Raw genomic sequence first — 24,776 nt, 5'->3', positions numbered from 1 at the left:
TGATTCATTCGGAAACTAAGCGGAAGAGATGGGTCAGATAGCGACTCACCTGAGCTTTGACCTGAGCAGTGCAGAGTAACGTCCTGCATCTCACATACCGAAACCTGATCAATTTCATTTTCCACCATTTGCGAATTCATCCCAAATACAAAACTAAAACATGCAGCACAGAGGACAAGTGCTAAAAATGACACAACTCTCCCATCAACCTGCAAAGTCGTCGAATAATTTGGACACCCCCGGAGCAATTAATTATGAAAATCGTTCATGGTCCGGGTACTCACCACCATATACTATGAAGGCTAATTAGGTCGATTAATTGGTTGAATTGCTGTCGGTCGGACCAGCTGGTAGTCCGTCTCCCGTAGTTATCTGATCAAATCAATCTTCATGGATTTAATAATCCAAATAATCCAAAAATAATTGTCATGTTCTATCCTCTGATAAAAAATAGTGTCCTTGAATATGATTATTCTTTTAACAGTAAAAAAAAGAATGGGTCTGTACAGTGAGTTCTATCAGTTACCTATAACAATAATAAGCAGAACTGTACTATATGAACATAAAGTGCGCGTGACGTGAGAGTAGTAAAACAGGTAACGTTTTGGAGGTAATTTAATGAAGTGGGAGGCTTCATTTCAAACGATTACGATTGGCTATTGGAACTGTCAATCAGTCTACGTTTCTCCCGTAACTACTAGCAACCATTCAGTTGCCGGAAACGTGTGTGTGTGATTGAATTGAAAAGAAAGTTGGGACGTTTTCTTGTATGTAGAGAATTAACGAGAGCTGAATAACGGTAAACATTTAGATTTTTTTTTTTTATGTCTAGATTACGAGCAGATAACAGCTAAAGATAGTTATAGCGTAACTAAAATAACCATGATACATTATCGTTAGCCAATATTATATACCATAGCCAGGCAAGTGTTGGCTGACTACCAGCTAACGTTATGTATCTTCACAGTGCTATACTGTGTCTGTCTATAGTAATATAATAGTATAATACTGTCATATTATTATGTTGTGCACAGTTTAGTTTCGTGAGCTGCAAGTGTAACCACAACAATCAATGTCTGTTGTTAAACGTTTTAACCAGAGTAAGCAGTAGCTATTAGGTACCACAAGATGTCGCCAAATGATTTGCATAAAAATCGCTAGCTTGCCTACCTACAGGTGTATTTTGCTATTGTTGTTCCTACTACTGCATAGGCCTACTCCTCAGCCTAACTCCCATTATCTTGTGCTCCACAACGAATATCTAAACCTAATAGCAGGAATGTCCTCCAAGAGACGCAAGAGCACAGCCAGCAGTGTGAGCAGTAAGGGGAAAGCGAAAGGTGTGTATGCCCACTTAATTAAGTATCAGCCAGACACTCTACTTGAATGGTAGAAATGTAAAGTATCATAAGGTTGGAAAATATAAGTACATACATAGTTTTTCGTATCCACAGACAAGAAGACAGATGTTCCATCCCCTCCAGCAAGTGTTGCAGGGTCTGGTAAGACATTTTGATATTGGTTTGACCTCAGAAGCTCTATGAGGAGATAATGGTGGATATTCTCCAACATTCCTACATTCATATGGGTGGGATTCATCCTAGAAAGATACATGCTTATTGCTCACACATATTATTTCATAGAGATCAAAGAAAGGTGCTTCAGGGTAAAGAATAACAACAATAACTGTAGTAATTTATATAGTAATTAGCAGCAGCACACTCATAATACCAGAGACATAATCCATAATAATGCCAGCTGGCGCACTTGCTGTGGAGATTGAGCTCACTGTGATTGCTAACAACATTATGCAGGAGATGCACTGGTCTGGAATGCTCTCTCTGAATTCACAGGGCTTTGCACTGCTGCAGAGATTCCATACACTGATACTACTGCATCTCTGCTCCATGAAATTCAATAAAGCATTAGCAACCTGAACTGCGCTTTCTGAATAGGCCAGCAATGGGTTGCAAATACAAAGGCTCGTGTGAAAATGTTTTGCCTTAATTACTGAATGGCACTTCTTCTGTAGAATCTCACTAGTGCAGGCTGACTGACTGACTGACTGACTGACAAGTCATAAGCACATAATCCCTGTCTTGTGAGCAATCATGCCCATCATCAAACAAAAAGCAGCATGATGACATCACCATACCACTACATGGGAGTACACCAGTGGAGGTAGAAATCGGAGGGCAGGCTCATTGTAATGCATGGAATGGAATTAGGAATGGTATCAAACACACCTGTTTCCTCAGCCCTTTCTCAGATTTATACATCCACCAGCTTCCCCTGAAGTACACTAATTATGTGCCACAACAAACAGGACAGAGAACAGCTCTTGGCGATGTAGCCTCCGCCTTGAATGACAAGCCCATATTTGATTGCCTCCATTTGTTTGAGAGCGCTGGCCATGATACATGTCATTAATTTAGAGAGACTTTGGATGCTACTAGTGGAAGCCTGAGGGGGCGAAAGCCTGGTATACACTAATGCGGTGATGTAATGTGCACGATGACATGCTCATCAGAGCTGTCTGTCAGAAGAAAAGAGACACTATGGTCTACCTATGCATGGTTTTGATGTGAGCTTCGGTGTCCTGTTGCAGACCCTGCGGACATACACATGATGACTACCGGTATATTCTTTACAAGTCAACGTTATCTCTTTATTGTCGGGGCTGCTTTCATATTTTTCAACGCCACCCCTGAAAACACGCATTTGGTCATCTGTCCCATTAATAACTCCATGCAGGTCAAACCCACAGTGTATCTTTTACCTTAAGATTAGGTCATTGGCTCTTGTGGAACATGATAGTATTGGGAGGGTCTTCTCAGCTGATGCTTCCCAGACCTATAGATGGTTTTGCCTTTGTTGTATCTGTGCAGAACAGTGTTGAGCTAGTGTTTTAAGTAGGGCTATGCTTGGTCTGTCATCTGTCACCTGTCATCTGCATAGAGAGACGTATGTCAGAGACACAATGCACACATTGTAAGTGGAAATATGATGTAGGGCATTTTTTCCGAACAAAAAAGTGAAGGGATTTACACCTCAAAGAGGGACAACAGACTTAACGGTTTTTCAATCGTAACACGTATCCTCTCGTCATATCTCAAGAGCATCACATATTTTCCATGAATAGCCGTGGAATGCTTTAACAGAGTCTGAAGGGTGTGAACTTCCACTACAATGATTTGGCATATTATGCTCATTGTGTGGTCTGGAGAAAAAAGGATGACACACCCAGTTGGGAAGTGGTTACTCAAGCTGTACTTCAGCATTCTCTGAGTCTCCTCAGCAACCTTGTGGAAAGACTTTGAAGAGGCCGCGAGTGGGATGAGAACTACAATTATGCAATGCTCTGTTTACTGTAGCATGGACTGCGCTGTAAGGCTGTATTTACGTCTAAGGGACGCTCCATAGCCTGTTTGAAAAAGGCTTTAAAGAATTGCTGGCATGCTTCAATGTTCTGCAAGGGGTTAATGGCTACATGTTATTGGGGTTGTGGCATTTTGTTGTATTGACTGTATTGATTTGTTGCATGGCAGGGCTTGTAGTCGATTTGTATTGATTACAACCATGTGAAACACAACTCAGAGTAGTGGTGTACTTTGAAAGCTGTATTTATTACATTCCATTTAGGGAACAAGACAAGTACTCCCCCCCCCCCCTTTTAAGTAGCTCTCTTTCTCTCTCTGTCTCTCTCTCTCTCTCTCTCTCTCTGTCCTCCTTACCATGAAGTGATCTCAGCTGAACTCTCCCTCTTTGTCCCCCTCACACTAAGGTCACCCTGATGACATCTTCCCCATGGTGCTGACCTGCGCCACCCAGCAGCTGTTCGGGTGCACCGCTGATGAGGACGTCACCGGGGAGAATCCCTACAAGATCCTGAGGAAAGAAGACATTGTGCAGGATATGAAGATGAGGGCTGCGGTGTCCGATTTCAGCCCTGTGAAGCAGATCATCCTGGTGGGCTCATCGTTGTCCCACAGAGCACTCAAACAACATCCCAACTAACTTGATGACACACAGACCCAATGTTTTCCCCCTTCCTTTCCACTCTGATGTCATGAAATTAGATAATAATAATAATAATAATAATAATAATAATAATGTTTAATAAACATTTTAGTTTATTTTCATTATCAATCTCAAAGCGCATAGAACTTTATTCTCAAAGCGCATAGAAATGTATTCAAACAAACAATACACTAAGGGCCGGCTTCACAGACAAGGCTTAAGAGAGACAAGGCTTAAGCCTAGTCCTAGACTAAATCCTGGATTAAGTCCTGGACTAAATCACACTTTCAATGTAAAATGTTAAACCTTGTCTGTGAAACCGGCCTAAGAAGATGTCTAAGAAGACTGCAGGAAGATACTGTATGTAGACCTGTAGAAGAAAAGCTAGATAGACCATCTCACTTGTCTAACTCTATCCTACACCCATCTGTCCTGCTGTATCTGTTGTAGCATGGTAAAGTGCCATTTCTGTTGTGATGTGTGGGGTTGTTGTTCTCCAACACCTCCTGATAACTACAAGACCTCTCAGAGACTAGACCCCTCAACCCCCGTTAACGATCTCTGGCTGCTATTAATGGTTAATGTTTCACTCACCACCATGACGAACCATGACAAACAGTTTAGTGTTGAACCATGTTGGCCAAAACTGAATCATGTCCAAATGGCACCGTTTTACTCAATATATACATAGGCCATCTATTTTTGCTGCAGTTTGATTACAGCAAGTTACTAATAATCTCACAGTGTTATCGAAATCATCAGAGGAGGCTGGTGGAGGTAGACTAGGACTCTTATTCCATTCCATGCATTACAATGAGCTTGTCCTCTGATTTCTACCTCCACCATCATCCACTGGTTGCACTCCATGACCTTGTCTGTCTGCTGTGTTGTGGGTAGGACTACCCAGAGGAGGAGATCCTCCTAGTGTACGACAGGGACTTCGTCTATGGACAGATGTTTTACCTGGTTCTGACAGTGGAGGCCAAGGAGAGGATTCTAATGGTGAGTCTATTCACAGTTTAGCCTTTCAGGAATACAATGGCCTGTAGAGGAGACAGTCAGCCAGTGATGCTCCTCAGGAGAAAAAAAGGGTTGTTTGAAACAATTATTACACCAAAATAAAAGTAAAAATAATAATCGAAAAAACCTGTTTGGATTGTCTATTCTACTGTCTGCTCCGTGACAGTTGACAAACACCCATGTACTGTGTATAAATTAATTTAATTAATCTAAAGTGGGGTTAGATCACAAAAGTGATAAAAACAGCCACACAAAAGACTGTAGTACCTATTCTCATCACACTGCTTACGATTTCAGCCCCCAGTAACAGCGGACGAGGAGGTTTGGGAGGAAGGCGAGTCACCTGATGTATTTCTTCATAAAACCCCTGAACCCCAACCCTGGATATCTCTAGGGAGCGAGCAGGAGATAGAAGAGGAGTCTGTCAGTGACTCCAGGCCCATGGTAATCAATAATGAAAATAGTTAGTAAACCAATAATGAAAATAGGACTGGAAATGATAATGACAAATGATACGATAATGTAATAATACTGAAATCACAAGACACTCATTTCCATCATCTCTCTCCCTTCTTTTACTCTTGGGCCCCTTCATCCCCAACAGTTGAAGTATAGGATCTCCAGGGTGCGGAGGGAGTTTGGAGCGCCGGTCTGCTTTTCTGATTGGAATGCTGATAATACGAGAGCCCCAGCGGACGGGTTCATAGACTTTTTACCTTATGAAGACCGGAAATTCAGCATCAAACAGATGGAGAGAAACACTGGGGTGCAGGCTGTCCCCAACCCCAAGAGCTCCAGCACTCAGACTCAGTGGTACAGTATGCTTGTCAACAATAATTTTAATAATTTAATAATTAATAATTTTTTATAATTTTGCCATTTAGCAGACGCTTTTAATCCAAAGCAATTTACAATTACGAATTACAGGGACATTCCCCCTGGAGTAACTGAGGGCTAAGTGCCTTACTCAAGGGCACACTAGTAGTGGTGTGGTTTCAGGCGGGATTTGAACTCACAACCTTCTGATCACAAGTCCAACTCACTATCCACTAGACCACCACTAACAACAGGACAGAACCTACAACACCAATGTGCTGAGTGATAAAAAACCATATAGACGTATATGTTTTCATGTAGACCATATATGTTTTTCACAAGTTCAAGATTAAAAGCTTTAATGTCCATTGTTAGGGTATAAACTGGAATTGTGTATTAAAGTTCAATGCTGTTTGCAGTGTCACATTTTAGAACGCCTGTACCCCTGTATTTATAAAGTGTGATCATGACTTGGTTGGCAGAAACATTTTTACCATCAATAAACGGTCTCTTCTGTAGGGTTTATCCGAAGAATATGTGCACGCAGTACGAACCAAGAGAGTTCAGCGAGGAGGAGAGAGAGAACTGCCTCCAATCTGAGAATCTGAAGAATTTCATCAACTCTGTGGCCCCCAGGTGAGGTAACATTTAAATGATTGATGGTGTCTAGTCTCTGTGTCTGGAGAATTTGAATCTATGGGGGTGACTGGAAGCCAATCCACAGTCATACATTATAGCCTTACGCCTTGTCAAGATATGCATACGGTACTTTTAAAGACACCGAGCCGACCCCACACCCTGTCCCTCCCTCTGCCCCTCTCCAACCTCTTCCCACGCACTTCATTCTCTCACGCAGAGAAGAATTGACCCTGCAAACACTGATTATACAATTGTTATTCTCTCGTGGCTTTGCGGTTGGGTTGTCTTGGAAAAATAAATTACTACTTAAACGACGAAGCTTTCGGGAAACTGACCCCTTTATCTACTGGGTTATCTTCCATTCCATTCCATTCTGTACAGGTCTGAGATATCTGTCCAGCAGAATGATATGGACAAGGTACTTTAAGGACACCGAGCCACGCCTCTCCCCCTCTCCTATTTTGTGCTGATGCCTGAACCTCCTCTGCCCAGTATCTACCCTAGGCCTATTAGTTTGACTGAGAATGGCTGATAAGACAAAACTAAAAGGAAAAGTTTCCTATGCTATAAAGTTATCTAAAGTTACCTATACAATCCAATTGAGGGTTCAGTTTCCTGAAAGCTTAAAAAGTAGTACTTTATCTCTTTATCTCTCAAGCCCACTCCACTCCTAGAACAGCAAAGTTCTATTCCATTCTATTCCACACAGGTTCAAGATATCTATCCAGAGAAATAATATACATACAGTACTTTTAATGACACTGAGGCACCCCTCCCCCCTTTTCCCTCTGCCCCCTCTCCCCCTCTCTATCTCTATCTTTATTTTGTGCTGATGCCTGAACCTTTTCTGCCCAGTATGTACTGTATTAGTTTAACTGATAATGACTGATGAGGTATCTTGTTGTGTATGAGGTGTGGAAATTAATTTCCTCTTTGGAGAACAATAAAACTTATATCTATCTACAGCAGAATATATCTTTCTATCTATCTACAGTATCTATCTATCTATCTATCTATCTATCTATCTATCTATCTATCTATCTATCTATCTATCTGTCTGTCTGTCTGTCTGTCTGTCTGTCTGTCTGTCTGTCTGTCTGTCTGTCTGTCTGTCTGCCTCTCTGTCTGTCTGTCTGTCTGTCTGCCTCTCTGTCTGTCTGTCTCTGTCTAATCCGATCCGATCCAGATGAACAGTACTGTATTCCTCTCCCTTCTGTTATGTCCAGGCTTGAGGTAGCTATTGGGCAGAATGAGATCCCATAAATGTTCCCAGTGTTGGGGAGTAGCTCCACCGCTACTGAACTATTAGCCTAATTGAAATCCATTTTCAGAGTAGCTTCCCCAACACTGCACGTTCCTCTCTGTTCCATTGTAATCCAGGTTTGAGGTAGCTATCCAGCAGAACGAGATCATGGACGTCTTCTTTGACGACTGGAGGGCCCTGCATGAGGACAGTGGGTACGGAGGAAAGGCGGACACACACCTTAAGGAGTACCAGTCCTTCACAGACCTGCGCTTCAGCAAGGAGAAGGCCATCAGCAACATCAACTGGCATCCCACCATCAACGGTGAGGTGACACACCGATCAGCATGGACAGGGCTCCAGACAAGACGTGGGTTACGCCGTTACAAGGTAGCCAAGGGCAAGGACTGTGGTAGATAACTGGCGTTGATCCGCCCCATCAGATGTGTACTCTGTCATCAGTGCCACTGATCTAAACAGGGGCCTGTGTTTATGAGGGTTTATGAAGACGCTACGTGTAGAGTTGTGACAGTCTTGATGTGTGGTTGAGTGTGTGTATAGTTATGAAGAGTGTGATGTGTAGTTGTGTGTGTAGAGTTGTGACAGTGTTGATGTGTGGTTGAGTGTGTGTATAGTTATGATAGTGTGATGTGTAGTTGTGTGTGTAGAGTTGTGACAGTGTTGATGTGTGGTTGAGTGTGTGTATAGTTATGAGTGTGTGATGTGTGGTTGAGTGTGTGTATAGTTATGAGTGTGTGATGTGTGGTTGAGTGTGTGTATAGTAATGAGAGTGTGATGTGTGGTTGAGTGTGAGTATAGTTATGAGAGTGTGATGCGTGTGTGTGTGTGTGTGTAGTTGCGACAGTGGTGGTATTGTATGTGATGAACGGTGTGTAGTTAATTTAATTAATTTTAATTTTGCCATTTAGCAGACACTTTTATCCAAAGCGACTTACAATTACGAATTACAGGGACATTCCCCCTGGAGTAACTGAGGGCTAAGTGCCTTACCCAAGGGCACACTAGTAGTGGTGTGGTTTCAGGCGGGATTTGAACTCACAACCTTCCGATCACAAGTCCAACTCACTATCCACTAGACCACCACTACCCCACTTGTAGTTATGACAGTGGGGATATGTAGTTGATGTGTTGATGTGTGGGATGTGCGTTTGTGTGGTGTGTGGTTGAGTGTGAGTATAGTTATGAGAGTGTGATGTGTGTGTGTGTGTGTGTGTGTGTGTGTGTGTGTGTGTGTGTGTGTAGTTGTGACAGTGGTGGTATTGTATGTGATGAACTGTGTGTAGTTATGACAGTGGGGATATGTAGTTGATGTGTTGATGTGTGGGATGTGTGTTTGTGTGAGTATAGTTATGAGAGTGTGATACGTGTGTGTGTGTGTGTGTGTGTGTGTGCGTGTAGCTGTGACAGTGGTGGTATTGTATGTGATGAACTGTGTGTAGTTATGACAGTGGGGATATGTAGTTGATGTGTTGATGTGTTGATGTGTGTTTGTGGCAGGCGTGATTGCGGTGGCCGTGACAGAGAGGCTCTCCTTTGAGGAAAGGATCAATGGCTCCACTAAGCTGCTCCTGAACCCCTCACTCATTCTCTTCTGGAGCTTCTCTGACCCCATTAACCCTCAGGTGTGGCACAATCTCCTCTTTCATGTCGTCCCCCTTCTCCACTTCTCTCCTCTCTTATCTCTCTGCTCTCTCTCTCCGGGTTAAATCCTCACTGACAGTTTACAAGTAATTTCTCTTCTCACTCTCAAGACAAGCTTTCATTCAAATGAATAGTTTGAAGGAGTGGCTTTGAGCTGTCACTCAAGGCTTTTGTTTGCCAACATTAGAACACCTCTATAGATTTGACTCGTGGTTCTTAATTGATACAAAAATTAACGCGACCGTGTACATTTACCCAAAGGTACTGTCACACAGGTTTTGTCGCACACACAAACACAGACATGCGCACCCACGGGCGCACGCACTCACACACACACGCACACACACACACGCACGCACGCGCGCACGCACGCGCGCACACACACACACACACACACACACACACACACACACACACACACACATTGCTGCATGAAATATTGTTTTGTTTTACTGTCTTCATGACTTGTGGATAAATTAGGAGAATATATACTGTATTATAAGATAAACAATCATATTTAGCAGATAAAATAACAAATTAAATTCAAACCAAACTCATTCTGTACTGCACTTGAACTGCTAAATCTGCTTTGTAATAGTATACCGTTACTCAACTCAATGTTCTTTTTTTCTCCCCTCATGCTCAGTGAATATGAATCATATGCACATGGATTAAGGGATTAAAAAGCTGAGCTTTGTTTTCAATGACTAGAATAAATAAATAAAAAAGTACATCTGATGGCAGGGATCCAGTACTTGAAAGCCTCTGTCTACTTTGAAATGTAACACCTCACGCCCAATGTGGGTTTTCCTGTGCCGTTTGCAGTTGCTGCTGGAGTGCCCAGACGACGTCTTCTCCTTTGAGTTCTGCCCCTCCGACCCCAATATTATTGTTGGCGGATGCATGAACGGCCAGGTGCTGACTCCGCCTCTCTCTCTCTCTCTCTCTCTCTCTCTCTCTCTCTCTCTCTCTCTCTCTCTCTCTCTCTCTCTCTCTCTCTCTCTCTCTCTCTCTCTCTCTCTCTCTCTCTCTCTCTCTCTCTCTCTCTCTCTCTCTCTCTCTCTCTCTCTCTCTCTCTCTCTCTCTCTCTCTCTCTCTCTCTCTCTCTCTCTCTCTCTCTCTCTCTCTCTCTCTCTTCCTCCATCCATCTCTGTACTGTCCTTCCCTCATCCCTTCTCCAGGTGCCCCCCCTCTCTCTGTCTCTGTTTCAGTGTCCTCTAACTGTCAGCACTATAGAGTTTGTCTTATGAGGCTGTATTATATAACTCCAGAAATGGATTTCCTTTCCTGTGTGTCTTCCTAGGCCTCGTTTCAAGGGAACATGATAGGAAACATGAGTATTGTTAATAGAGCGTTCCTTCTTCCCTTGTTATTTTTGTATCCACTTCTCCTCCATTGTCTTCTCCATTTTGTTTTTCTTTCTCTGATTGAGAAATGTAGCATTTTTGACAGTTGCCGTTTAGAGTGTTCCTCATGACAGGAAGCGGTGATGTTGAGGTTGCGAGGTTTTTTTCGATCCACAGGACTGTAATTGGCTGTGTGTTGTTGTCATCTCAGGTTGTGCTCTGGGACATATCCGCCCACGTGGAGCGATTACAGGGCACTCGCTCCGGAGGTGGGAAGAACATCCCCAAAAACACCAACGCTTTAGTAAGTAGTACTACCGAGTTCAAACTCAATCAACTCCGACTGAAAACAGTGTCTTGATCAGACTACATCAGAACAACATAGAACGGGTCTTAACCGTAGCTTGGGATATCACTCTACCGTAACTCTTTGAGCGGTGATCAAATCAGTATGGCACATTGTACAGTATGGGAAGTGTTTTGAGTTCTCAGGCCCTGCAGATAGCAGAAGAGACAGACCGTACTACTCCACTGTGACACAGCGAGAAGATGATGATACGTTGGCTTGTTGGCTTGCCGGGAGTTTTTCTTCATCCTTAGCCTTTAATTAAAGGGGAATGCAGCAGTGTGATGGTCTTTTTCAAGCAGGCAGCCACAACTGTCACTGGCCCGGCAAGCTAACCCTACAAAAACAAACCTCAACTCCAGACAAGCCAGGCCAAATCCTTCTACCCTGCAAAGCCAGCCCTAACCAGTACAGTATGTGTCTCCATAATTCAGATCAGCCCTGCTGCTAAGCCCGAATGTCTTACGTCACATAGATAGCCCAGGCACTGAGAGACTAGGGACGTATCTAACACCACCGTCTTTCAAAAGACTACGGCCTCAACGCTTAACCGTATATATGTTAATGACCCAATCATTTGTCTTAGAAGCCCTGTTCCCTGTCTGTGCAACTGGCTACGTCTCCCGAGTGAGAATGAAAGCCAGTTAGAATAAGCACAGGAAATCATATTAAAAGGGAAATCGTCATTAAAAATGAGACAGCCACCTCCATCCATCACTCCATTTGTTGTTTTAATTACCGTCCTACTCTAGCAGCTGCCCCCACTCCTCCCTTCCTCCATCCCTCCATCTCTCCCTCTATCCCACCCGATATCTGTTCCCTATGTCCTTGTTTATTCTCTAGTCTCCAGAGTCAACAACATCAGCTACCCACACTCCAGCTGTTATGCAACCCCACTCTGCCCACGATAGGCTGTCATGGCCGATAACACACTCATATCAGATTGCAGCCCCCCAGGGGAGGCTGGTTGGAGGTGGACATTGGAGGATGGGCTCATAGTAATGCACAGAACGGAATGAGGATTGGTATCAACGCACGGAACGGAATGAGGAATGGTATCAAATGATTACCATTCCTAATTCCGTTCTGTGCATTACAATGAGCCCGTCCTCCGATGTCTACCTCCACCAGCCTCCCCTTCAGCACCACCCCCTATGTGTCTATTTGCAGTACAAACAGTAGCAGCTCTATCTTCGTAAAGCCAATCATTTAAAGGTTGAGTGCCCTGAAAGGTTTACCCAGCGAGCACCTGCTGGTACCTTATCAGATGAAGGAGAAATTGAAATCCCGTCATGAAAACAGGGCAGAGTTTATGTTTTGTTTGTACTCTGTTCTATTCACACAGTGTGTTTTTAGATGTGATAAATCAAACAGGTCATAAATCTCACGCATATTACACAGTGGCATGTACAACGTTAGACAGAGCATGCTCCCAGCTTGCCGGAGTCTTTTATGAGTAATACGCCAGTGATCTCAGCGATAATGAGAAACAGACACAATGACATTGGTGGCCAAAGTGCAAAGTGAAATCACATGCTCCGCTTTAGGGCACTTAACAAAACAAAAAAACAAAAAAAGCTTCTGTACACACAGTACACAACCACATTATATGTTTTATTTCCACTTGCATATTTATTTGCAAATTAGATTAAATTAGATTGCAAATTAACTACATACTCAAGTGTTATGATTCTGCATTTAGTTTAGGGCCTGGTTTGACTCTGGTTTGACCCTACAGAAGTGGCAGGAGTGGTAGTGGAGGTAGAAATTCATCATTCCGTTCCATGCATTACAATGAGCCCGTCCTCCAATTTCGACCACCACCAGCCTCCCCTGCAGGAGTAGTAGTGTGGAGCCCACTGGTGTGTTTGTCTGGGCCTACCAACCTGTTGTATAGTCTGTACTGTACTGTAATCCCTTTGTGCTCGGCCTCACAGCAGGGCTTTGAAGACAAGCGAGAGAATGAAACCCCTGTCGTGCGTTACTGTGCCGTCTCGGGCATAGAAAATGGCCACAAAGCACCAATTACAGATGTCCAATGGCTGCCGGAAACCTTTGAGGTAAGGAGTGGTGTGGAGTGTAGGGGTAGAGCAGGGGCCTAATACTGTGTTAGAGGGGAATGTTGATAGAGGCGGCTAATGCTGCGTTCACAGTGCACTTGGAAATAGGAAAACGTTTCTACATTCAACGCTTTTCATACATTTCTGATATGGAAACTCAAAGACAAAGACGATACCAGAATCCATCACGGGCAGTTTCTCAGGATGCTGATTTCCACAGTATTTAAATTATTCCCCCCCCCAAAAAGAAAAGCCTATCACCACTTTTTCGGTTATTCTTTTCAATCAGGTGGCTTGCGTGAAAGGAAGCTGATATAGCTTTAACTAAGTGTTTTATATGTTATTCTTACAGATAAACGTGGGAATGTAATTTGTTCTCGGCAGTTTGGTTAGGACATGTTTTTCTTGTCAAGATGAAACATTCTTTAAAGTTTTTCTTGATTTTTAAACTCTCTTGGCTCTGTCTTATCAGATCTTGAGTAAACACTTTAACAAAGTGTCCAACATAGCAGGGAAAAACTCAACACACAGCAGATGCTTTTAAGCCTTCACACCTAATTTACACACTGATAGTCAAACACTTCAGTTGAAAGAATCCCTTATCGCTCTAACGATTTTTCGAGTCTAATTCTGGAACGATGACTCAGAGGTTTAATTTACGATCCAATCTGACTTAAAAGCACTTTGACCGTAAACAGTTAATTTTAGCAGGATCTTTAGTGGGTTTATGTGGAGGGGTCATGGGTGAATGTCACACAAGGCTTTTAGAAATATTACTGTGGCCTCACAGGGGCTGGTAGATACTTGCTGACACTTATCTCAAAGCCACATTTTATGATGCCTATCTATCATAGGAATGATGTAAACCTACAAGATAACCCTTTCTAGATATTTTGGCTCCTGTATGCTTTGTGCTTGGTGAAATATCATTTATGAGACATGCAGTACAATGCCTTGCTTTACCAAACAACATGTGCTTCTCATCTAGTCCAGTGATTATTACTGTGAGTGGTTAAAGGCTCCATTAGTATTCACTGACAGTCATTTGGATAAGTAAAGCCAGGCAATCTTCAAAGTGCCCCCAGGGAGTCCTAGAAAAAACATATGTCTGTGGACGGGTAGTACTGCTCATCACTACTGGTCCTGAAAATAACTCACTGTTTTTTACTGATTTTCATAGTTTTAGGCAGGTGGGGGGGCTAATCCAATGCTAGGGGAAATGCTTGTCCAACCCCTGCTAGGATGTAGATGTTTATGGTCTCTCTGCGTCTGTGATCAGGTCTCCAGAATGGGTGTACCGATGGAGAACAAGACTCAGATATGTGTTCAGATCGTCACCTGCGCCCCTGACGGGTATGGATCATTGTGACAAAATCAATCTGTTAACGCGATCTATTTAGAACACTCCCATCATTTACAATATCAGTTTGTCTCATTATGTCTGTTTGTTTGTTTGTGTGTTGGTTTGTTTGTACACCGTTATGTGTTTCTCGCTGCTCAGCTGTGTGATGTTTTGGGATATCCGAGCCCCTAAGATGGCTGCCCACACCCTTGCGGACCGGAAGCAGAAGGTGGAGGAGAAGGCCCTGGAGAATCCTCATGGTGTTGCTAACACGTTCAAACACCTAGACCTGTCCTGGAAGCCTCTGGTCAGGGTACGGCAGCCTTATTTCATTTAGCAGTTTAGTTAACAGGGACAGTACTACCCATTAATCAACATATTCCGATTCAGAATCCTTTAATGTCCACAGAGAGGCAATTTGTTTGTTTCAGTTCATAAATGATACATTCTATACCATTCCATATCAGTTTACCCATCAATGTAAATGCATCAGAGTAAGCTAAAGAGCTAACTTACATCTGTAGTCTCTAGACAGGTTTACAAACTCAGCTTTACAAACGCTGCTCTCGTCTCATCTGCAAAGGTACAGAGACTGTGTTGAACCGCCATTTGGGTTCAGTCAATGTCGTCAATCTCCTACAAAGATCTGAAATCCTTCCCTCTTTGTAACGTATTGATATTTGACACTGACGTAGTAATGTTCTGTGTTTGACAGTTCCCTAAGGGCATTGGATGCCAAATCTGTTCTCTTCAATCATGTGTCAGGTTTCCCTGCCAAAGATCGATACTAGCGGGGAATACAGCCCTTTGAAATTCAGCCTACAAGACAACACCTGTGACAACCATACAGGCAGCAATGCAGGTGAGCATTGATCTGACTTCTCTCTGTGTCTTCATTTACCTCCTTCTGTCCCTCTCTCTCTCTCTCTCTCTCTCTCTCTCTCTCTCTCTCTCTCTCTCTCTCTCTCTCTCTCTCTCTCTCTCTCTCTCTCTCTCTCTCTCTCTCTCTCTCTTTCATTTTCTCTATCTCCTTCAGGCAGAAATGCAGGCGATCATCTCCTTGTTTATTTCTCTTTCTCTCACTGTTTGCTTTTCTTTCCCCTTACTCCCTCCTTGCTAACTCCTTGGAGCAACACAGGTGAGCGGAACAGTGAACTGCCAAAGAGGTAGCGCTAGCCAAAGAACAGTGTTCTAAGAGGTTAGAAGACTTTAAAGGATGATACAGATGATACAGATATAAAAGATATCAAAGATAGGACCGGATACTCTCTGTAATGGACCTCCCAGGACTCAACTGTTGTCTGCGGTGTGTTTGGAGATGTGTGTTTCTAAGAAGTGCCTACGTGCTTGTCTGTGAGTGCATGTGTGTGCGTGTGTGTGTGCGCGCGGGTGTGTGTGTGTGTGTGTGTGTGTGCCCCGTCTCAGATTCTCCCTGGGATCAGTGAGCACCGTGATCAGTGGTGCATGGCTCATCTCGCCCCTCGGTCCCCTCTCTCTCTCTCCTCTCTCTCCTCTTCTTGCCCCTCTTGTCCCTTTCTCCTCCGGTTTCATACCGTTTTATTAAGCAGTACCTCCCAGACAAGGCACTCACAGTTAGGGAGCATTAGCCTTGTTGACTGTCAGCTGTTTGCAATATGCTGCTTAGCCCCCGGGGCCAAAAGATGCTCCTGTGTCTCGGGTGGTCAAGAAGAAACCTGCCTTTGTCTGCCTGCAGGTCTGCCTCTATAAACACAGCTTTGATGGGGGCTTATGAGGGGTTTTAATACACTTACTCAACCAATAAAAGTACTGCATTTTTTCGTGACTATGAGCAGGAGTTTGATATGATTATTATTATTTTTTTAATCAATTTTTGTTGTAATTGACATGGTCCACTACTCTGTTTTAGTTTATTGTAGTATGTTTGACTAAGCAGGGCAGGGTCCATTTAGGAGGTCTTGATTGAAAGGTGTGACCTGTCATATAGACCCCCTTCCCTCCCTCCCTCCCTCCCACACACATACACACCCACCACCCTCCCTCGGCGTCACCAAACACCATACTGAACACTGTTTACTAGAGTAGGTGGTGATCTTCATGTCAGCAATGGTGCCGTGATGCTTGACGCCATCCGCCATCACTGGTGGGTGTGTAAGTGTGTTCCCCTGCTATTTATTGAATGTGCAGTATCTTTATCTTTATACCCAATCTTAGCCAACAGGATAATGGTGAATATACAGACGTGGACGAATTTGTTGGTACCCTTCGACAAAAAAAGAAGAAGCCACAATTTTCTCTGAAATAACTCACAATTACGTAATTGGCATCCATCATTGTTTATTTCATATTTAATAGAAATCAGACTTTGCTTTTGATTCAACAGAATATGTTAAATAATAAAACGAAAAAATGAAAATGGCATGGACAAAAATTATGGGACCCATAACCTAATATTTTGTTGCACAACCCTGAGAGGCAATCACTTCAATCACGCGATTTCTGTAGCTCTCATTGAGACTTCTCCACCTGTCAACAGGTAGTTTGGCCCACTCTTCCTCAGCAAACTGCTCCAGCTGTCACAGGTTTGAAGGGTGCCTTCTCCAGACTGCATGTTTCAACTCTTTCCATAGATGTTCAATAGGATTCAGATCAGGGCTCATAGAAGGCCACTTCAGAATTCATTATTCTGTTGGAGACCCATGACCTGCAACTGAGACAGAGCTATCTTACACTGGGCAGTACGTTTCGCTCCAGAATTCCTTCATAGTCTTGAGATTTCATTGTGCCCTGCACAGATTCAAGGCACCCCGTACCAGACGCAGCAAAGCAGACCCAAAACATAACCAAGCCTCCTCCATGTTTCACAGTAGTTAAGGTGTTATTTTCTTTGAAAGCTTCATTTTTTCGTTTGTGAACATAGAGCTGATGTGACTTGGCAAAAAGCTCCTGTTTTGACTCATCTGTCCAAAGGACATTCTCTCCCAGAAGCATTGTGGCTTGTCAATATGCATTTTTAGGACATTTCTGTCTGGCTTTTTATGTTTTACTTTCAAAAGTGGGTCTTCTTCCATGGAGCCCACTGTCACTCAAAAAGCGACGGATGGTGCGATCAGACACTGATGTACCTTGACCTTGGAGTTCAGCTTGTACCTCTTTGGAAGTTATCCTTGGCTCTTTTTCTACCATTCGCACAATCTTTCTGTTCAATCTGATTTTCCTCTTGCGGCCGCGTGCAGGGAGGTTGGCTACAGTCCCATGGACCTTAAACTTCTTAATAATATTTGCAACAGTAGTCACAGGAACATCAAGCTGCTTGGAGATGGTCTTATAGCCTTTACCTTTAACATGCTTGTCTATAATTTTCTTTCTGTTTTTTTTTTTTGTTGCTTTCTCTGGTCCATGTTCAGTGTGGTGCAGACAAGGATACCAAACAGCAGTCACTACTTTTCCCCATTTAAATAGGCTGGATGACTGATTATAAGATTGAAGACGTGTGATACCAATGAAAGAAAACAGTTAGTTTGAAATATCACTATAATCCAATTATTTATAATCTTTTCTAAGGGGTACCAACAAATCTGTCCAGGCCATTTATCTCTTTAGCAATAATCTATCTCTTTTCACAGTTTCTTTGCTTTACTCTATTACATCCCAAAGGCATGCAGGTATACATGAGAACATTTCTTTTAATTTCATCACTTTTCAGGAGGAATGAAACATTGTTTCAATAAGCTGTAAGGGTACCAACAAACGTGTCCATGTCTGTATGTGCTATACCAGTGTGTGTGGTAATTCGATCCCCCCCAGATAGCTAATCTAATGTCAGGGATCTGGAGGGACGCAGCCTGGTGATAAGAGGGTGTGAACAGGCTGTCCTGTCTCCTGTCACTGTCCCGACAGACAGTGGGGCTTTTGTGACTGAAAAGGCCACTCCTCTCCTCTCCCTCGTCCTTCATCCCCCGTTCTCTACCCCTCCCTCCCTCCTCACTCGCTCCACTCCCGCTGATGGTCAGGTGACAGAGCTGGCAGGCCACACAGACCGACTCTGTGGTTCCCACAACGGCCCTGTTCCACTCCCTGACTAGGTCAACACCCTAAAACGGACTCTAACCTTTACCAAACACTTAACCTTAACCAAAACCCTTAATCCTAAAGTTAACCAAAACACTTAACCCTAATCTTAACCTAAACCCTTAACCCTAACCCTAACTTTAGCCAAAACCCTTAACCCTAACCCTAACCAAAACCCTTAACCTAACCTAACCGTAAACAAAACCCTTAACCCTAACTTTAACCAAAACCCTTAACCCTAACCATAACCAAAACCCTTAACCTAACCTTAACCAAAACCCTTAAGCCTAACCCTAAGCTTAACCAAAACCCTTAACCCTAACCAAAACCCTTAGCCCTAACCATAACCAAAACCCTTAGCCCTAACCATAACCAAAACCCTTAACCTTAACCAAAACCCTTAACCCTAACCTGAACCAAACCCTTCACCCTAACCTTAATCAGAACCCTTAACCCTAGCCCTAATCAAAAGCCTTAACCAAAACCCTTAACTCTAACCCTAACCAAAACCCTTAACCCTAACCTTAACCAAAACCCTTCAACGTGAGTTTTCTGGTCAGTCATGTCCCCTTAGTTGTTCCCATTGTCTCCTCCCACTCTGAGAGACAGGGCACACCTGAATGCAGTGAGGTCAGAGGTCACGCCAGAGTACGCCACACTAAGGGTTCCCTCCGCCAAACACCTCACCCCACTGGAGGACTTCAACACCCAGTTCTACTTTGGAACAGAGGTAAACTTCCCTAAACAGTTGTTTCACTTACTTTAGTAAGCTTTGTGCTACGCCACTTATGCACCCTTATGTACCCAGACTTCTAAGTCGCTTTGGATAAAAGTGTCTGCTAAATGACTGAAATGTAACATAACAGGACACGCTACAGCTGTCAGGGGGCAAATCTCACTTTTAGATCAGTCTCTCATAGTGTGTTTTGTTTTCATCCATATTTCATGTTTTCATCCACGTTCTTCCCTCCAGGACGGGGAACTTGTTTACACAGACTGGAAGTTGGAGAAGGATAACAACTCTGGAAGACTGTTCAGTAAGTGGCAAATAATAATAATAATAATAATAATAATAATAATAAATACAGTAGGTGACTGAGTTCAGACTGATACGGTGCCAAGTGAGTCATCTCCCAAACCTTCAGCCTATAGCAGTTTACCATGCGGTGAGTGCTAATGGGTAAAATTCTTTCATTAAGATTTCCTACCCCGTTATCAATGTAGCATCTCCATGTTAAATCAAACAATGCCTTCATTATGTGTGTCTTTGCCATCGTCGTGTGTTTAAGCACTAGAAATGTTGAGGTTGCCCACAAGTGAATTCTTTCGAGAAACATAACAAGCCATTGACTGCTTATGTAGATTTAATATTGCTCCAACAATAGTTTCTCTAAGTACCGAGCTCAGCAATTTCTGGGCAATTACAGGATATTAAGTAAATTCCCTCATCTCCATTTGGCACACCAGAGGAACTTTATTACTCCATAAATCACTCCGTCTCGTGTCAAAATAGTGTTTTGGGTTGTTTATTTGCTTGTACATTTATGGTAAATTGCTCCCTACAAATGCATGTTCTGCTCAGCATGTTTTAAGTTCAATTAGTTAATAAGAAGGTCCATAAATACCTGAGGGAAATTAAACTACAACACATACTCTCTGTAGGGAAGCTGCTTATGTTGTTTAAGAGTTATGGCTTTATATAAATGGGGAGCGGCTGGCCCGTGGACGTGGCTCCAGCGTTGATTAAGATCTTGATTAAGCATGCATACACAGACATAGTACCTCAGACCCATTCTCCCCAGATGCTATGCTGCTCATAAACACTTTCACTGCACAGTGGGAGTCTCCTGGGCGGCGGCCGGCCCTCAAGTAAAATGATCTCTCCTGGGGTTCACGCCAAGACTTTACAGACAGTGAAATCCCAACATGATGCCTCTCCCTCCACTTTCTCTAACTCCCTCTCTCTCTCTCTCTCTCTCTCTCTCTCTCTCTCTCTCTCTCTCTCTCTCTCTCTCTCTCTCTCTCTCTCTCTCTCTCTCTCTCTTTCTCTCTCTAACCTCTCTATTCTCCCCGTATCTCTCTCTCAACCCCCCATCTATCTCCCTCTCTCTCTCTCTTTCCCTCTCTCCCTCTCTCTTTCTCTTTCTGTTTCTCTCTCTCTCTCTCTTTCTCTCAGGTCCCAAGCCCTCTCATCGTTTCATCATCCACGATGGTCTGGTGAACACAGTGCGTCGCTCGCCCTTCTTCAGAGACATCATTCTGACCGTGGGGGGGTGGACCTTCGCCATCTGGAAGGAGGGCGTCATGGTAACAATAACAACCCTTAATATACTGTATGGCAGGCACATTAAGACGTGTTCAATTCATTGGTTCAATTCAACCACTTAATATGTGAGCTGTGGATATTCATTTAGCACAATCTAATCTTGTACAACCGTTGACCCGCAGAACGGACCTATCATCCAATCGCCGTGCTCGCAGAAGCAGTGCACCGTGGGCTACTGGTCCCAGTCCAGGCCAGCGGTGTTCTTCATCGGGAAGGAGGACGGGAACATTGACGTTTGGGACCTGCTGGAGAAGACCCACGAGCCCTCCCAGACCCAGAACATCACCTCAGCTCAGATCACCTGCATCAAACCTTGGATCGTCTCCTGTGAGTTGCCCCTGATCAGGATCGTGCTCCAGCACTAAGTGGCTTATGAGTGTGTATCAGGGGAGGCTGGTGGAGGCAGAAATTGGAGGAGGGCTCATTGTAATGCATGGAATGAAATGAGGAATGGTATCAAACACTCATTCCATTCCATGCATGACGACGAGGCCGTCCTATGACATCTACCTCCACCAACCTTCACTGACATTGGCATTGTCTAGTGTCGATTGTTTGTTTACTGTTAGTCGTTTGCGCTGTGGTCTTTGAATATCTGCTGCTGTAAGCAGTGAATTCCCTCTTGGGGATTTAATAAAGTACTACTCTATTCATCTTTCTGTTTGCGTCATCAACAGCAAAGCAGCATCTTCTGGCTGTGTCGGACCACCTTGGCACGCTCCACATTCTAGAGATCCCCTGGACACTCCGCAGCGCCTCCAGCAATGAGGCGAGTGCATTGATCCAGGGCTCCCTGGTCCTGGAGAGCCGCAATGCTGCAGGCTTTTACTCCCGGCTCAGCAGTACCAAAACTGAGTCAGCTAATCAACGTTTTGAGGAGGTTGATGAGTTGAATCAGGTGTGATACTGGGCTGGGACAAAAAACTGGGCCCCACTGACCCACTCTCCAGGACCAGGATTGAGTATCACTAGTGTCAGTGATTTAATATCTTAGCTATACACTCGTTCTACTCACTGCACTTAACAGTACAACATTGTACAACATTCATACTATCTATTCATTGTAGATAGATATAGATAGATATGGATGGATAGATAGATATAGATATAGATTCATTAACTATTCATACTATCTGTCTTCTTCCTGTCGGTCTGCAGAAGCTCAGCATCAGTAAGTACTTTGAGAAGGAGGTGGACAGGCTGGTGTACTTTGAGAAGCGGAAGGAGATGAGGGCCAAGGAGAGGAAAGACATGGAGGCTGAGGAAATGAGGAAGAAGATGGTGAGACATTCAGATGTTGTCCACACAAGATAGGCCTACAGCAGGGGGAGGCTGGTGGAGGTAGAAATCGGAGGACTGGCTCATTGTAAATGCATGGAACGGAATGAGGAATGTCGTTTGATACCATTCCTCGTTCGATTGTCCCCTGACACAGATAGGCCTACCGCCTGTGAAGTCAGTATGAACATTGTAAGCCAAAGTGTGTCATACCTACAGCTGACAGTGCAACACTCAGAGTCGAAGTACAGTATGGGGTTTTCTGCTGAACGTTGGGTTTCGTTTTCGTTTTCCAAATTGTGAAAGTGAAGCAGAATATAATGGATTTGCTTTACTGATGCATCAGGTGGAGGCTGACGGAGGTAGACATCTGAGGACAGGCTCATTGTAATGTATGGAATGCATGGAGTGTTTGATACCATTCCTCGTTCCATTCCATGCATTACAATGAGCCACCCTTCTATTTCTGCCTCCACCAGCCTCCACCTGATGGTAGCTATGCCCCTGAGCCTGTTAAAGCGTGTGTGAATGTGACGAGCCACTGGGTGACATTCTGCCACATGATGTAAGAATCGCAAATCCTTTTTATCGACCTAAAGTCAGATGTGTTCCATCACATTCTGGAAAGTCGAGTGTAAGAGCGGGAATATGTTGACTTATTATGACTAATTTATTCGGTCAGCTATTTGATTCTCACTGGCAGGGAGAGGGAGGGTGTCTAACGTATTGACATCCTCTCCATAGCAGTCCATCAGGAGAAGATGGATTACTTTGAGCAGAGGATTTTTCAAAGCTCTTAGACCAATTACTCCTTTGCAGACTGTAACTTGTTCTGTATCCCCCCCCCCACGACTATTAGCACATGTTTGGGTCTGCCCGTTGGCAAGGCGCCGTGCTCTCAACAAGGTCACTGGCAAACACAGCAAATATGAGTAATATTGTTGTGTTGTGGGACCTACGTATACAGTTTTTGTTCTTGCTGTGTTGGTAGTCTTTGGGGGATGCTGAATACAGTATCAAAAACAACAACAACAACAACAACAAATTGAGTATGGCCTTCTGTTTGAGAAGTTTGTCTAATTGATTCACTTGCAAATGAGTCTGCGAATGCAAGAGTAGTTGTTTTTCTCATTATACTTATAGTTTGTCTGTAATCATTCACATGCAGGAACTCATTCCACCTCGCTCCCCAAATTGTATCCTTATTTATCTTTGCCACCCCAAAAGGAATGTCTAGTCCCACTATAATGCAGTGAGGGAAAATGATAGTGATTATGATTTCATCCCAGTTGTATCTTTTTGTACTGCAGTATCAGCATATTTGTCTCAGAGCAAAACATTTTTAATTAGTATCTATCTCCTCCCAAACACAGCAAAATTACTATTCTGACATAAATTAAGTTTTGGTTTGTACCCCCCTTTTGTCAAGGTGATTGATGAAGAATATATATATAGAATATATTTACTTTCAAGTGAAACAATCAACATTCAGTTCAGAGCAGTCTCTCTGCCACCCATTGTTTTGCATTGTCAACCGAGGACATAAACACAGACATTGAATTCCAGACCAAATATGTTAGGAAAACAAAGAGGCCTCAAGAATGTAAAGAAAACACAATGATTACTGTTTTCAGGAATGTGTGTGTGTGTGTGTGTGTGTGTGTGTGTGTGTGTGTATGTGTGTGTGTGTGTGTGTGTGTGTGGGTGTGTGGGTGTGTGGGTGTGTGGGCATGTGGGTGTATGTTTGGATTTCTCATTTCGGAGAGAATGATCATTATAAAAAAAACAACTACTGTACCAGACTTTCTCCCTCAAGACCACATGCTGAACTTGTACTTGCTAGTCCTGGCCTGACGCTAAGGAAACCACTAATCCTCTTGGATGTTTCTGAATGAAGTGAGGTTTCGGCCAAAGACATGTAAAATATAATCCTCTGGGTTGGTTAACCTTCCTTTAAAGGTTAGTTTAATTGTCTTATTGTTTCTCTGACAAGGTACAGTTATAACTAGTCAGAAAGCAGTTTTCTAATGGAAGCATTGTAGCCTATATTTTATGTTACGGTAGAGTTCATTCTAAACATACAGGAGGGGGTTGAGATCAGTGGAGGCTGGTGGAGGTAGAAATCGGAGGACAGGCTCATTGTAATGAATGGAATGGAATTATTAATGGTACTGTGTGTTTGATACCATTCCTCATTCCATTCCATGCATTACAATGAGCCTGTCCTCCGATTTCTACCTCCACCAGTCTCCCCTGGTTAAGATAAACCAAGCTACTCTACTCGACTGTGGTGGTTAATGGGTGTTGTTCCCCCAGGAGCCCATCATGCCAGAGAAGCTGATAGAGCAGATCGAGGAGGAGGCCATGAAGGAGTACGCAGACTACCTGGCCCTGGAGAAGGTCATCCTGAAGGACCTGGGGCTCCTGCCAGAGGACAAGTCTGACATTTGAGATCACTCACATACTGGCAAACACACACACACACACACACACTCACACACACACACACACACACACACACACACACACACACACACACACACACACACACACAAAAGCTGACACCAAACTGATGTTCCATACCCCACTAAAAACTCGTTTACTACTATCACCCACACAACTCACTGT

General features: G+C 43.5%; 1 protein-coding gene across 1 annotated transcript; it reads left to right on the top strand.

The window, feature by feature from the left end:
• Positions 1–1,279: 1,279 nt before the first annotated feature.
• Positions 1,280–24,599, top strand: dnai3 (dynein axonemal intermediate chain 3; the record flags this gene model as incomplete). Its single annotated transcript, XM_080528330.1, has 21 exons — positions 1,280–1,340; positions 3,785–3,969; positions 4,918–5,022; positions 5,338–5,484; positions 5,645–5,853; positions 6,376–6,492; positions 7,876–8,063; positions 9,257–9,381; positions 10,226–10,315; positions 10,958–11,050; positions 13,030–13,152; positions 14,432–14,505; positions 14,654–14,807; positions 15,260–15,356; positions 19,150–19,274; positions 19,518–19,581; positions 20,721–20,851; positions 20,993–21,197; positions 21,548–21,639; positions 22,029–22,151; positions 24,465–24,599. The coding sequence occupies 21 exons, from the start codon at positions 1,280–1,282 to the stop codon at positions 24,597–24,599; spliced, it is 2,643 nt and encodes an 880-aa protein (XP_080384456.1).
• Between the last annotated feature and the right edge of the window lie 177 nt (positions 24,600–24,776).

The sequence above is a fragment of the Nansenia antarctica genome (genome assembly GCF_963989245.1).
Source record: "Nansenia antarctica genome assembly, chromosome: 1".
Taxonomy (NCBI): domain Eukaryota; kingdom Metazoa; phylum Chordata; class Actinopteri; order Argentiniformes; family Microstomatidae; genus Nansenia; species Nansenia antarctica.
The sequence above is the reverse complement of the archived record's forward strand: the minus strand, read 5'-3'. Positions and strand labels throughout refer to the sequence as shown.